General features: G+C 44.6%; 1 protein-coding gene across 1 annotated transcript in view; it reads left to right on the top strand.

Moving 5' to 3' along the window:
- LOC131268864 (uncharacterized) overlaps positions 1-15,571 on the top strand; it is a 72,989-nt gene extending 57,418 nt beyond the window's left edge. The window contains exon 7 of the mRNA XM_058271153.1: positions 13,409-15,571. Coding sequence (XP_058127136.1) covers positions 13,409-15,571 — 2,163 coding nt within the window. The remainder of the gene's footprint in view (positions 1-13,408) is intronic.
- The last annotated feature ends 1,473 nt before the right edge of the window (positions 15,572-17,044 follow it).

Raw genomic sequence — 17,044 nt, forward strand, 5'->3', positions numbered from 1 at the left:
TAATAAAAGAGAAAAGAAAGAGAACGAAAATAAAAAAAAGAAAAGAAAGTGCGAACGAGAAAACAGAGAAAGAAAACAAAAGACCCGTTTGCAAGCGTTAAAACAAGTGAAGCCGGCGCGAGCAGAATGCGTTTTGAAAATCGTGCCCCGTTGATTGCAAACGCGGCAGAGGAAAATTAAGGTTAGTCAAGTTCGGCAACGTCTCGCGTATGCAATGCATAGTTTCCGCGTTGATCAAGCATTACACATTAAGAATATTTAGCGTAAGATCTTTATAAAGACGGACAAGAAGCACACAAATTCGATGCCATTTATCTCCACTTTTAAGTTTGCTTGTTCCTTGTAAGAAATTCGTTTGTGTATGTGTTTTGGTAGAGCGGCATATAAGCGTAAGGCATGCTTGCGGAAGGCACCGGCCAAAAAATGCCGAACAGACATTTAAAAAGCACACACACGGTATGATGAAACAAAAACAAATTTGCATGGTATCGAAACAATCAGCACGAATATGTACGTTTGCCCGCAAGAACATGGCTTGAGAAAATTTACTCTGCAGTACACATGTAAACGAAATGTGACTCCGTTGCGCACTCCGTGTGGAAACTCCTCTCGAAAACTCATCAAGCACTTGAGCCAATGCGAATTCGTAGTATGTGACGTATTCAGAAAGCTCGCAATAACAGGCATAAAAACATTGACTCATACGCTTACACAAACACACAAAAAACACATATACTCACTGACACACACTTAGGCACACACACACCCATCGCGGGTCTAGATGGGTGAAGAAAAATTAAAAATTAAAAATACTGGGTTTAGAAATTCACATTCCAAGGTCGCGCAGGTCTAGGCAGGAACACAAAGTTGCAAACAAGCAAAAGGCTTAACTTAACACCGAACGCGTCGTGTTAAACATGTGTCTTGATTACACGCTACAAAACCTCGTTTAGGGAAAAACAAAACTCTTTCTTTCGCTTCAGAAAGAGCAACTGCAGCAATATGGGTTTGCAATTTGTTGTTACGAAACTTGAAAACCACACTTTTGAATCACACAAGCGCACTACTTTACCGTATTGTGCTCTCAATTCCACGTAGGCACGTCAAACATATCAGCACCGTTAGTCCGGATCGTTCGCCACCCAATAATATCCTCCTAATGACACCCACTCCCCTCTCGCTGCCCTTCTTCGAACCAAAACAATGTGTGGCTCAGACTGTCTTTACAGTGTAGTGATGGGAAAAGTTTTAATCTGCCGGCTGCTTTGGCTCCACCTTACCCGCCAAGGAGAGACAGATTATTAACGTTAGCTCAGCTTTTCCTTCGTGTAACATAGCAATAACAAGAAGCAGAAAGGGCGGTAGGAGTATTTTCCTGCTTCGCAGCCTCCTTCGCGCTTTCCCATCATGAAAAGGTGCAAAGCCGAAGCAGCAGTTATATCAATATATATCTAATATACATATATATTGTCAGTATATATATATTGTTACGTCAATATATATACATATTGATTGATGGTATATGTATCGTACCATAGCACAAAGTTCCTCTTTTGTTTGTTAAAATTGTTATTTAGCTTCTACATAGATGTGCATATATTATTATTTTATATCTGTGTATATTTTTATTTTTCTTTATTTTCAAATACATGCTCTCCTCCTCATTATCCGACTGCTGTCAGCCAGTTAAGGCACGCAATAGAAACGGACAAGATAAGAAAGTAGACAATTTTACACTCCTCTTAAAACAAACAAACAACACTCGATAGTAACTAATTGTGTTTGAAGATCCGAAGGTACCATTCGATCTTTTCGATGTGAAAATGTGTTAACCATTTTTTTTTTTTTTATTACAAAACTTACAACAATACCGAACCGTACTGGTGCGTTACTGCGTGTGTGCGTATGTGACAAACACACCAGCGGCACGCGCAATCAGAACATATAAAATGTAATATTTATTTCACTTTTAATATTTACACCATAAAACGCAGTTGCGCATAAACGTTAGAGGGGGGGGAGGAGAAAGATAAGGCAAGAGCAGAGGGCACGGGTTTCTTTGTTTGTTTGTGTTTTTCCTTTCACTTACAGTGTGGCATGGTGTAAAACCCCGACGCTGTAGTGGTGCGCGGGCAATAGAGGAAGACAGCAGGCAAAACCCAAATGGCGATTGATCGAGCGAACGCATAGTAAAACAATAGACGAGTAAACACTAGAGGGAGAGTCCTTACAGGATAGGAGGGAGGTGTACTAGGGTGTTTGTGTGGGTGTGCTGGAACAGAATCTATGTGAGGCGTTTTACAAGCATAATTTTCCTGTTGAAAAAGCAAACAAATATTAAGAACTGTAGACATGATCGCGACTTGTAATGAAAGAGGTGGAAGTGAACAGAGGAAAAGTAATGGTAAAACTAGAAATACAATTGAGAAGAGCGAGTGTATTGTACGTACTGAAAGTATATTTAGTATGCAGAAGAGTACATATACATTTTAGGTAATGTTTGATTGGTTTATCTTGCTAATATTAGTAATAATGGATGATCGTAGCATACCAGGATATTACGAAAACAGTTAGTAAGGATAACGTAGACGCAGGCTGCCGGAAGGCAACAAAAAAACCTATAAACATAAGGACAGCGGGGGTGAATTACAGGGGAGGATTCAACTTTAGCAGCTAAGAATGAACAAAATTAAGGATAGAAAGTAAGCAACACTGCAAAACACTAGAAGGTAATTTCTAATGTCTACTTGGGAGAAGTAAGTATGCCAGATCCTTCAATACCATCTAATCTAGGAGCAATTACAAATCAGCGCGAAATCCCCGTAGGTAAATGCATCAGTACAGCATGTAAAATAAGTCAACAAAACAAGAAATAAGCTTTAGTTTGAACGTAGCGACTGTTCAACGGAACGATCAGTCAAGAGTAAAAGAAAAGAAGCCCGGTTAGGCAGGAAGAAGGAAGGCACATACATTGGCACATAGCACCACAAAAAGACGCATATGAAAGACTGTCGAAGCTTGATTGCACTGTTTCGACGAGAGAACGGAAATTATTTGGCGAAAACCACAGCACCCAAGCAAGAGCCCATTTCAATTGTTCGGGGCGTGCTACAAGAAAGGAGCGTTTAAAATAATCCTTACACCGTAGGTATATTTAGAGAGATGAATAACAGGCATTAGGTTTGAATCATTTAGGCATCAGAGGAAATAAAACATACACAAATTTATCAACAATAAAATTGAATACATTTCGAATAACACGTCGAACGTCGTACGGCTTGACATTTAGGTCCTTTCAAATTGGTTTTCGCATATCTCACGTACACGCAAGAACACACACACACACACACACATCTTCACTTGATGAGAGTAATCTTTAGATCGCGCATACTAAAAGCAAACGTTTAGAGTGACAGGCTTAGAAACACGCATGGTTGTTAATGAACAGCCACACATATTCTCATATGACCCTCGACCCTTTTCGGTGTAGCTTGCCACCTGGATTCGTTTGACTGAAGCCTCTGTAGTGAACCACGCCCAAGTGTCTACCCTGTAAGATCCAACAAGTCCAACTAACCTACATCTATCCTTGTCCATATCATGGGAAGTGCTCAGTGAACTAGCAAAAAACAGAACAAGCAAACAAACACTGCGAGATATAAGCATGTTTTCTTATGAACTTACCCATACATTAGTTTATTTCCTCCCTCGGCGGAAGTTGGAAATTCCACGGCGGCACCAATTTGTGAGCATTTGCTATTTTTCTTGTGGATGACGAGCAGTATCATACGCGTGAAGGTTGGAAAAACTTGTAGATAATTATGCATGCAGGCCACGAACTGTAACCGGAGTATAAATATGCATATTATACTTAAACAAACTCCAGTTACTCATCAAACAAACAAGTACCCAATTGAAGGTGATCCTCTCGAAACTAAAGGTATGCTAAACGGTAGAGTGGGAAGGATAAAGCATACAGTAAACTTTTAAACAGATACACACATATACATACACACTCACACATAGACAGAGGCTGAACAAATAAAACAGGAAATGAGGTGTATAAACAATAATCTGTGATTTCGATAATAAACACAATGAGTTTAACAAAACATTGCAGCACAGAGGACTTGTGCTGACGCGGGTGGCAAAGAGGATAAATGAAGAGATGAATGTGTCAGATAAAGGGGAGATAAAAGCACGGTGTAAAAGAGTGGAAGAAAAAAACCAGAAGGACGAGAGAGAGAGAGAGACAGAGAAAGGATGCAACGGTATATCCAACCCTTTTTCTAACGCCAAGCATAAAAAGGCAAGAAGAAGCGAAATAAAATAATTACTGTTAGTCAACACTATTAACAAAACAATTGTGCAAGCACGGCGTCGGAGAAGCAATAAACACACAAGAGAGAGAGAGCAAAAATAAACACATTTTTGAGGATAAATTAACTAACTACTGTTGCGCGGAGCGGCGCAAGCAGAGTAAGCAAACAAAGTTCACGACGGAAAGTATCGTATCGTGGTCAACCAACATATTTCTTTGGCAAGTTTTATATACCGCGTATGTCACGGTGCGCATAGTGCACTCACTACTTATTTCCTACGGCTAGGATAGAGCTAGATGCAAAGCATAACCCTACAAAGGATATAAATATAAAGAGCAAGAGACAAATATATTATAAACAAAACGGAGGAAGGTAAACGGATAAACTCAAATACTAAACGCAAGGGAGACAAACAATTGGCTGTAACTTTTTGGAACTGAGATATTAAAAATTTAAAAAATTATTATATCGTAAAGAGAGGAAGCTTGAGATCCGTAATCATAAAACCGGAGATGGCTCCACGCAGAAGAAGAAAAAAAATCTGTTGATGAAAGCTAGGCGAACACAGCATGGACGCTCCCGATATTCGTTGCCTTGGCACACCAGTGTGCATGCACGCACTTTCACACCGTAGAACACACATAAACACGCGACACAAACACATACACTGGGTTGGCAGGACGATGTAAACGATACTCAACCATTGTTTCGTAACGAATCTAGTCTAAATTCAAAATTCGGTCGCATCGCACGACAAACGAGGGTGGAGAGGGTGAAAAAGGATATACCAGCGACAAACTCTCTCTCACACACACACATACCCCTGAGGGCTTTAGTTTCCCGCCGTCTGACGATTATGGCTGGTGCACTAACTTAGTCGCGACTTTCCATCACCTCTCTTGTAGTAGTTTCAGCTCTCACATCCCGGGCTTGCTGCTGCTGATGATGGGTCACTGTTTGACAAACACACACACACACACACATACACCCATACAAACACACAGTTGTACACACGAACCGGAAGGCGAGCTTAGGAGCCGGCATTAGGGGAAGGAACCAGGCACAAAAGGCACAATGCAGGGCCGGAGCGGAAGCAAAAGTCGGGGTGCTGCAAGTTGCCTAAGTTTTGCAGCAGTTGTTGCTAGTTGGTACTACTCGTAGTGTTAGAAGTAACGTAGGCACATATCAGCCATTGCAAAGCAAAGCGGTCGCGAAGAAGATGAAACAAAACCCCTTCGATGAAAATGGAGGGCTAGCAGGAGAGTGTAGAATTTCTGTAAATCGGACGATCTTGTTTACGTTAGTTTTATTCAATCTTTAATCCTCGAGAAAGATATAGAGAGAGAAAAAGCATACGGAGTGAGGCAGGAACAGTGCAAGATCAAATCGATCAGGGCGAAAGGACGTGAATCGAAGGTGCCCCAGATAAAAAGGGCTCGGAAAACTGCACAACACTCGCGACACATGCCCCCACACACACACAAGAATCCTCTACTAATTGTTTTCAAACACAGTAGACAGTACGTATCTCGATTATCCGCGGATAAGTCGCAAATATGCGAAAGATCTAAAAACACAGTACAAAACAGCACTTGCTGGAGAAGTTCATTTCAAAACCGATGTGTTATTTACTTGATTCGTAATATTTTTAAACAAATAACAGTGATTAGATAACTGTTATTGTAACTGGATACAGGCTGAGGGAAGTCACTTGAACAGTTGGCACGTTTCCTCCATTATCTTCTTCGAAATAGTTTTAATAGTAGCTAGTTTATTTTAATGTTCTTGTGCATAATTTTCTTCGTATTGGTAACCGAGCTTCACTATGCTACATGTCATCATCCTTGCTGAATGCTTCTAAACCAGCGTTCTACTGAGGAAAGGAAACAAATCGTTAAAATTCGCGAATGTCCTGAAAAGCGACCGCGGATAGTCGGGAAACTACTGGAGCTAGCATACTACACCAACCAAACCCACACCTACACACCTGTGCAGTGACGAAAACCCGATTCTTAAGGACAGCGTGCGCAAGCAAACACACGAAGCAAGACTCTCCTCAGATAAAAAAAAAAATGGAAAAACAAAACTAAACCACATAAATAGGATAGAAAGGTGTCTATAGTACAGTAAGAGTTTACAAAATGGCAAAACAATAAAATCAACCAGCAACAAACCAGCAAACAAACAAACATCAACAAACAAAAAGGATACAAACAAGCAAACGGATAACCACACATGCAGGATATCAACAGATAATTATTGAAATAATAGCTCAGGGCAACTCTAATTCTTCCATAGCGTATCAATAGAGCAAATGAAAACCCCTCACATATATACAAAACCCACACACTCTATCCAGACACAGGTACACGAACATACGGAACACATAAAAACACAAACACACACATACACACATTCACACACAAATAGGAATGCAATATTTGCGTTCGCCCACAACAACCCCCCCCAACAAAGCAGTAGAGCCTGGCGTATAGGCGCAAAGGCATATAGCAAAAGCAGAGACCTAGAGTAAAACACTTAGATACCGACGATAGCCACAATCAGATACGATATCCAGCGACCGTGGGGAGGAGGAATAGTTTACAAGGGGGAGGCACCCGAGGGAAATTGATCAATTCTACTCAACGTACAAATAAGAAATACATTGAGACACGCCATGTTGTAAGAGGAGCGTGCTTGATTTCAACAGTTAATCACTGGAAACGGGAGGACCCTGGAAAATGCGCCTGGTAGCACCCAAAACGACACTGCATATTGCAGTGGATCTCGAGGACAACGCCTCAATGCCCATTGGAGAAAACAGAAGAGAGAGAGAGATGGAGAAGGAGATCACGCTATGTAATAAGCGAGTCCACAAAAAAAAAAAACGGAGCAATAGATAAGTAGGGAACGGAAAACAAAAGACAGATGCAATTAATTTGTAACAATGAGTTGAGATCAGCGTTGAACACTGTGTTAGTCCTCCAATTCGCCAAAACACAACTTGACCCAACTCCGTTTTGGATGCACGAAAAACTGCAAAACGGAGAGCATTGAACGGTAATTCCAAACATGCACCATTTCTCCAAACAAACCCAGCAAACAACAACAACAACAACCGACAAAACGAAAATCGCAATAGAAATCGCTCGCACTCTTTCTAAGACTCGAGAGGAACGAAGAGTGGGTGGCGATGGTACGAATGGAGGTAATGAAACAGGCTGAGCGATATTCTTGTTTTGTTCGTCGTTTTCGTTATACAATAGAATCAAATATACAAGTATATACGACTTCCGTTAAAAGTATACACATAAACATATATAAATATATATATATATACACATAAAAAAAACAATATATATATATACATATACAAGCCGCAACAAAAAACAGGTTGAACAAATGGTGAAAATACAATACAATAGCTACAAACTTAAAAAAACAATAGAACTGGTGAATCTTATAATGAATATAATTATGAATTTATTCGAGGTTTTTATTATTCTTTTTTTACGGGCACGAAGAAGCGCAGAACCGGGACGGGACGCAAAACGCCCGGGAGTTGCAACATCTGCAGCTCATCTCTTGTTTCTGTTGTTTGCATTGCGATGCGATGTGGAAGGATTGCAAATTTGTAAAGCGCGTGAAAGAGTTACAAAACAAACAGTTTTATGCCTGTATAACAGAGCTGTCGTACGTCGTCGACGGTGGGGTGAGAGCGAGCCAGAAAATTGAAATCTATTACAATGTGACTAAACATGTGTGGGGATGCAGGAAGAGAAAATAGAACAAACAGTGCGTGGCATGAGGAGTTAGACAGACCTCTGACGGAATGGGATGTAGCGATGATTGGGGAAGGAAACAACCTACAACTTGCGATAAGGCTTATGCGAAAGCAGAGAAACCAGGAGGCAAACGGGAACTTATATAAAAATGTTAAGTGGAAAGTGTTTTTTTTTTAAATGAGTAGAAACGAACCCCGCGCAACTTATTCACAGTAGTGTGTGTGTGTGCAAAGCGCAGGTGGGCGGGTTTGGCGGGGTATGCTGCCACAGCACAGACACAAACGTAACGACCATAGAAGGTGGAAAAAAACAATGTAACTTTATGAAAAACGATAAGATAATACAAGAAGAAGCAAATAAATTATCCCTAAAAAACACCAACCAGTCGAACGCGGCGAACTTGTGAAAATATCCACGAAACAAAAAACACACGAACCAACATCGACCGAGAGCAGCCTCGTGAAGGTCAGGTGAAGAAACACAAAAGGGTACAGAAGATACAGCATAATCAGTTAAGTGCAGCAGCCAAATAGACCAAAATAAACAGGTGGGTTTCTTTTCTGTTTCGCCCTTAGTCATTTTGGTTTCCGTTATTTTTTCTTTCTTTGCAGCCTTTTCTTCGGTTTTTTTCTTATTTTTTCTTACTTCCATTTGTTTGTTTGATGTTCATCTTTTAAAATTTCTACACAATAGGTTCATTCGCTCGAATACACACTTCGAATAATTTCTTTTAAGACTACAGTATTTTTTTATTTTCTTTTGAGTTTTTCTTTGTTTCTTTTTTCAAGTTGCCGTGTTCTAAAAACATGCTGCTGTAACATAAACGCAGCATAGTACAGAACAATCCGTGCTTGCTGCGGAATAGGAAAGAATTGATTTAATCTTAGGATTTGAAAGCACATTCGCGTTTCAACACCGATCGAGCAATATGTTCATTACATAGTGTGCTTCTAGAAGTGCAAGTGTCGCCAGGCATCAAACAAGTTGTATTTTTACGTTGCACTGTCCAGTGTTACTCTTCAGCTTCTGCATGTTTTCGTAGGTGCGAACCCTTTCCCAGCCACATTCTGAGACCTGAGCAAGACCCGAGCGTGCATCACACGGCAGCTGAAACAGAAAACCTTCATCCACGCACACACACACACACACACACATACATACACACTCACAGAGACCTAGAAGACGGAGAGCCACAGCCAGCAAAACAAGAACGAACAAACAATAACAAGTCAACAGATAATTTGAGTGCCAAGCTTTAACAGAATACAAAACCAAATGATGCATACATTTGTAAATTAACGACAAACCGGAAACAACTAGCACCTACCTGCGAACCCCGATGGGTTGAAACCTGCATACAATTGCATTCCGTTTCGGATTATTAACGCGTAGATATCGACTCGTAGGGCAATCGGAACGGATAGCGAACGGAAAATCGACTGCCAGCTTCGGTTTGCTTACTATTACAGTGTACCATTTTTTCGGTTGATCCTTCGCGAAAAAGTTGAAACAAAACAGAATGCAAACTCTGATGAGAGCGAGAAGCCAGTAGTGGTAGTTGCTGAACTGGCTCGAACAAACGTGAAAATAGGGCTAGGATAATTTCCAACTCAACTGCAAAACAAACAAACAAATGCATAAATCAACATCATACACAAACACACACACACACTCACACAAGTACACATAACACACACTGTAGTGCCTGTTCCGAAAAAATAAAACACATTCGTATATAGAAATATACACACATATATATGTATAAAATATATATACATGTGTATTTATTTAACAAAATATATCTATACATGTTTATACATGCATAAATGATCATTTATATGTGTGTACATGTATACATATGTTTATAAATAATATACTGATAAAACTATCAATTATATATCGACTAGCAGTGAGGCATAGCGAGTAGCGAGACAAAAAAAACAGAGAAAATTAACGAAACGCTAGTAAAGCATCCAAAAAGGGGGTAAAAACCACTGTAGCGACTCTCCAAATCTCTCACCCCATTCCTAGGCAGCAATTTGAAACGTCAGTGCACAAAACGTGCTACAAACAGTGGGAAAAGATCTGGACAAACCGGTATGAATCTTTGATTTGCTTTTCTCAGGCCCGAATAAGTTGATGCACCGTTTTCGTTGGCTCGTGAGTAGTTGCATGTTTTATTTTATTGAACTGTTAAAACCATGTCCTTGAAGAAGGAACGTGTCGATCGACACACACACACACAAAAACACGCAAACTTTAAACAGTTTTTTATCGCATAATGTCGTAGACGAGAAAGAGGCAAAATGACAGGAACACTCCAAACCAATCACCCTATAACTTCCCACTCCCCCGCCCCCCTTTCCTTCTCGTTCAACGTCCTTCATCAACACCTCCTTGCGAACGGGTCGATAGTAAGCGATGCTAGTAGGAGAGAGGAGTGGTCACGCATCGAAAACCGAATCATTAGTAAACCTGTACCAGAAACGGAAACTGTATTGACCTCAAGCGAAGCGAAGAAGACATAAGCAGGCACCAGCTACTTTTACTGACACACGATGCACTAGAAATAGGGAAAGAGAGACAAGGGGAGGGATAGAAAGAGAGTAAGACCCTAGAAAAACACAAGTGCCACACAGTCACGACTCCACAAACCGGTCAAACTTTGCAAAACAGATTGCATCGTAATAGACACCTGTTATCTCCGTTGATCCTGCGATTGTGTCGTAAAGGCTCTTCTGCTCCGGTGTTACACGTACCTGTGACATCAGCCACACATACACACACACACATACACAACCAGCAAACAAACAGCAGTTATCGCTTTGGTACGAAATCAAACACCGCGTTAACTAAACCCTTTCCCTTTGCTCACACATCAATCAGTCCAAAAATCCCTGCCTTACTACAACCGACCTCTTCCCCCCCCCTCCCCCTCCCTTCTCACCCCCTAAACAGCTTAGGAGACGACGCCTGACAGTTCCCCTCGTGTGCTGACCATCAAAGCAAGCGAACACATACACACAAATCGACCAAGTATCCGATTTCAGAACGGAACGGAAATTACTGAAACAACAACACAAAAGAAAAAAAGAAAACAAATAAAAATAGAAAACACATTAAACATACGCTGAGACGGATCTGCGGACACGTTAACCGAAAGCAGAGCGGAAAAGGAGAGAAAAACAGAATAACATAAAACTTATTACTCACAACACTTTAGAATTGCTCGAGATGAGGAAAAAAAAAAGACAAAACAAACATTTAACTCGATTGTAGTAAAACAAAAAAAAATGCTTTAAGATGGCAACACTAAAATTAATTAAAAACCAGATCCAAAAAAAAAAAGCTAGACCACTAAAATTAAAGAGAATGTTTGAATCTGCAAACAGATGCATGCGAGGAACGAAGTGTAAGAATACCGACTCTATAACAACGCGGACGCTCAAATCTTGTAAGCAAATCGGTTTAAAAAATTCAGAAAAAGGCTGCGTTGGTAGGTTTAGATACGGCGTACATCTTATTCGCACCATATAGAAGATACTAAGATGATACCAGCAAAAGGTGCTGATGGAGCTTTGTTTTGGTTACCACATTTGGCTTCATTTAGTTTGTTTTGTCTATTGATATTTGAGAAAAACAAAATAATAAGATATTACACTAACCTGGCGCATTTGTGGGAAGAAAGCAATTCGCAAAAATATTTGAAAGGAAAACATTATAACACAGTTGATGAAACCCGCAACAAACAATACTTTTTGCTTCCAATTCAGGCTGACACGGTAAGAGCGCGAATAAGTCGAAGCGCAAGAGCAAAAGCAGTCAAACACATATTCATTAAAAAGGGAAAAAAACATAAACAAATACTATATACATACCGAAAAAAAAAACTATCACCCGACTAACATTAGGAAATCTAAGGTACAGAGTGTTTAGTAGTTGAAGGAGAAACTTCCGGCATGCGGAAAACTGGGGAGGGGGACAAGAGAGTCTGATATGATTGTGAGATGTTTTGATATGAAAAACAAAATGCAGTGAGAGAAATAATGAAATACAGAGAAGAGTATCAATGCGAGCAACAAATTGAAAATGCATATCATAGCTGTAAAACAAACAAATACACTTCGAGATAAAACAAAAAAGAAATTGTGGCATAGTGAAGCGTACTTACTAGCGACGAGGAGGAAAGGGGGGCAGGCAAGGAAAACTACTAAGGGCGCCATATAGAGTGTGCGGCCCATGAAGGCAAACATACATTGATCAGTACGGTTTGTTCGGTGCATCAAACCTATCGCCCAACCAAAACAGACGGATGACACGCCGTGCACGAGAGGGAACTAGAAGTAAATGAATTAAAAACAAAGGGAAAACCCAGATGGAGGAAGAAAGGCTTTTTTTATCTCAAACCCGGGAATACCAAGTATTCCACTCTCGTCGCGAACGAATCAATTAGTCTGCTGATCAGAAGTCCGAAGTCGAGATGCATGGTGCAGGGAGGGCAAAAGGGCAGGTGAAACGAAGGTCTTGCTGGCGAAACAAGCACACATTAAACAAACAAAAAGAAAAAAAACAAAGTTGATAAGCGATTTTCCCTTTGCAATCCCGTAGCGAGAGACAACAAAAAACAAACACCAACACACATCAGCACAAGTGAAGCACAGAAATAAAGACATGCTCCGTGGGCACCCGGGGGGCGCGGTTGTAAAGCAATGGAATATGGTAGTTTGCAAAGCACCCCCACCCCCATTTTGCAAATCGGGGCAAAACACTCACTAAACAGTAAGACCGGAGCAAAGAAGAGTGCAAGGTGTTGTTTGGTTGGGAAGAAAACAAACGATGGCTATGGAGGTGAAGGCAACGCCGAAAGCAGGAAATCGAACGATTAAGGAAAAGTCAGGATGCTACAACAAAAGGAAAAATATGCAAAAAGATGAATGGCATAGGTAAAGTAAGCAAGCAGGCAGGCAGGCGCACGGTACCGCGAAGGAAGCGAATCAATAATTAACTAAGGAGAAAGTGAAAGTAGAGAGCAGGAGGGAGAAAAAATAAAAACCAGAAAGAATGAATGATGGAAAAAATAACTAAAAACAACAAGAAAAATAAATTGAGAATAAAACTAAGGCTTTCGGGCAGGTGTTCTATCACTTCCTTTTGACGATGACAGAGAGAGGTGGTGTGGAGCTGCTTTCGTTTAGTGTGATCGTCTATAAGCGAGGCAGTGGTTTGTGAAATGAAAATAATAACGCTGTATTTCTCTCTTCCCTTTCGCTTTCTATGTGTCTCTAACCTTTTTTCCCGCAGAAGCTGGGACGCTTTCTCGTCGGTCAGGGCGGGTATCCGAGGTCGGGCATGAAGTCGGCGCCACCAGCTGGTATCATCGGGTTCCCGGGGGCCGCCGTCGGTGCGATCCCGTTCGTGTTTCCCTTCGCACCGCTCGGGCTCGGACTGTTCGACACCGATCCGCAGCGGCTGCTCTCGCTGCTGCATCACCAGTCGGCGCTGGCAGAGGAGGCCCTGCGGTACCGTAGTCTGCTGTTCGGTGCCGGTGTCGGTGGCTCCCCTAGCGCCTCGCAGCCCGGTGTCGACTTTCTGCCGCTGCTGGACGAGTACAAGGAACCGCTGAATCTGCATACAGCGGGTGCGTCGACCACTACAAACACCGTCGGAAGCACACCGGCAGCGCTGGGCAGTCCGTTCGATGTCGACGTGGCAAGCAAGTCGACCAGCACGTCGACCAGCAGCACGTCCACTACGAAGCTGTCGAACACGATCCGTGTGCGCGACGGCCTGGTGAAGGAGGGCTTCACCCTCGACGAGGGCGACGAGATGCTGCTGCGCAAACCGCACACCGCACACACCGTCGGGTCCAGCGCTTTCCCGCTGGCGGCCTCCACGTCCTGCTCGTCTTCCGCGTCGTCGTCGTCGTTCTGTGACCCCGAGTCACAGCTGGCCCTGTTCCGAGACGTGCACTGCGGCGACGGTAGACGCTCGCCGGCGGCGACGACGACCACCACGACGACCGCTACCGCAACGGTGGTGGCGACCGGCGACACCAAGTGCCACATCTGCATGGCCAACTTCCCGTCCGCCTGGCTGCTGGAGCAGCACGCCGCCCTGCAGCATCCGCACCTGACCATCCACGACGACAAGCCGTACCTGTGCGGGCTGTGCGGACAGAAGAGCCGGTACGCCTGCTGCCGCTACCGGACGGTGCTGACGAAGCACCATCGGTCCGAGCCGGGCGGTCGGAGCAGAGTGCCCGCCGACAAGCTGTTCACCTGCGACGTGTGCGGTATGCAGTTTCGCTACTTGAAGTCGTTCAAGAAGCATCGGCTCAACCACGCACTCGAGCGGCTGCACGGCAAGAAGGGCGGTGTACCGGCCGGGCCCGGCTCGGTCGACAGCGAGCCGGCCGTGTCCAGCACCAACGAGGGTGCGGGCGAGGCCACCAGTAGCAGTGGCCTGGTGGCGGCCGACCTGGACCACCGGGCGTACAGCGACGAGCAGGACGACACGGTTTCGGACTCGGCGCGGAAGCAAACGTCACCCGGGCTGAGTGGTACGGTGCTTCACCACACCGGTGTCCACACCGCGGTCAGCGAGTGTGCACCGTCGTCGGCCGCCATCGAGGAGTCGCAGCCGAACATCAGCAGTAGCAGCGGTAGCAGCAACAGCAGCAGCACCGGCAGCTGCACTGCGGCCAAGGTCAACGACTGCCACAGCAACGGACTGTACGGTAGCGACGCGACGGCTGTCAATGGTAGTGGCAGCTGCCAGACAGCTACCAGCAGCAGCAGCAGCACCAACCTCCGCTCGGTACAATCGTCGATGGACGTGACAGGCGGGGAGACGCAGTTAGCTGGAGAGCTGAAGCGCTATCAGACGGCGTCGACCGCCGTAGCCGCCGCTCACGCGTCAGCCGCCGTCCGCTCGATGGAGGCGGAGTCGAGTGGCGGCCTGCTGCAGCACTGCCACGCTCCGCCGGCGAGCTCCGCCTCTTCTGCCGCCGCCGCCGCCGCCGTAGCTGCCGCCGCGCACGCCAACGCCAACAGTGCGCCCGGCTCGCTCAGCCACACGCTCAGCAGCCTCATCAACGCCGAGACGATCCCGCACCATCGGCTCCTCGGGCTCGATCCGCAGGAGGCGTCGATACTGAACTTCCTGCGCGTCGACGCCGCCGAGAAGCAGCGAGACCGCCGCTTCGCCTGCCCCTTCTGCGGCAAGTGCGTGCGCTCGAAGGAGAACCTCAAGCTGCACGTCCGCAAGCACACCGGCGAGCGGCCGTTCGTGTGCCTGTTCTGCGGGCGTGCGTTCGGCGGCAAGTCCGACCTGACGCGCCACCTGCGCATCCACACCGGCGAGCGGCCGTACCACTGCGAGGCCTGCGGCAAGTGCTTCGCCCGGGCCGACTACCTCTCCAAGCATCTGACCACGCACGTGCACCAGCTGTCGCCGCGGCCTTGAGAGGAGGGCCGGCGGAGGCGCCCACGCATGTCGGTCCTCTGTCGGAAGTGAGCAGAGTCGGACTGCTACCATCCACCACCAACCACCACCATCACCACCACTACTACTACTACCTACAAAGAACGGGAGTTGCAGTGCTACCGGCGATACAGGGAAGGGACGAGCAAGGCGCGATCCTTCCCACGGTCCCACTCCCTCTCGTCCAACGCAACGTAAAGCAATACCACAACTCATACAACCGTACCACAACCACACACACACAAAAAAACAAAACACTCTTCAAATGCAACCCCTCGTAAAAAAAAAAAAAAAACATAACCTATACCTATAGTAGCACTAAGTACCACCTACAACTGGCGCTGGAGATAACGTCAGGCCGTATATAACATCCCCAAAACACACACACCACACCTACATAGCCTGTTTAGATGGCTGTCGCGAACTAGGAAAGATAGTTTATAAGTGAATCCATAGGATGGTTGGCGCAACAGGTTGCAGCTACCTTATATATCTATATATAAGCAAAGACTTGAACTAGAACCCGCTGTAGGAGGCGTCTCCTGAGATGGAACAGTTCGATACCTCTTCTACAAACCTTTCGGACGGTTCTGTTTCGAACTTCTCTTAACACGTATGTATTGCTAAAAACCAGGCGTTCGCCTATTATTGTCGTTGTTAATAAAAAAAAAAACACACACACACAAAGACACCGAAAAACTAGGCACACTCTCAGACACAGACAGACTAGGCGCCATCAGGCCAACACAAATCGATGTGCTGTACGTGATTTATGTGGAACAATTTTACCTCAAGCAAAACAAAATAAAACCAAGGAAGAGGGAAGGGATCGTCGAACACACAGCGTTAGGTTTCGGTGCCGGGAACTCTCGCAATTAGCTACTAGCGCGAGCTGGACAGGAGGGGGCCGACAAATAGGTTAGGGATGCTCAATGGCAAGGAGGACAGCAGGAAGCAGGACGGTTAGTATTTTATTTCTGGTTTGTTGGCAATGTTTGCAACAATGCATGGGACAGCTGCCAGATCCTACTACTGCTGCTGCGCGATACGATCGTATAACGCAACGCGAACGCTGCCAGGGACAGACATTTGCATCGGTTACTTTCCCCTGTGTTTGTGTCCATCTGGTTTTCGGGAGTGGTGACTTGTTAAGCGGACTTTATTTACAATAGGCCGACAGCAGTGATAGCAGAGGACCTGGTCTGGTGGACCTGTTCTCTTAGGCAGGGTGTGGGGAAAAACAATAAGCACGGCAAATGGGATGCGTGGGGAGGGGGGGGGCATTCAGGCAGGCAGCAGGTGACCGAGAAAGAGGCTGGCAATTTAAATATCTGTGATTTACCGTTCCAACAGTGGCAGATGCGCAGGTGCGTAATGGGCAACGTTGGATACCAACGTTTGCTAGAGGCGGAGATCGATCTCGGAATCTCTAGCTAGTGTATTCTATTGGCCTAC

Source organism: Anopheles coustani, chromosome X (assembly GCF_943734705.1).
Source record: "Anopheles coustani chromosome X, idAnoCousDA_361_x.2, whole genome shotgun sequence".
Taxonomy (NCBI): domain Eukaryota; kingdom Metazoa; phylum Arthropoda; class Insecta; order Diptera; family Culicidae; genus Anopheles; species Anopheles coustani.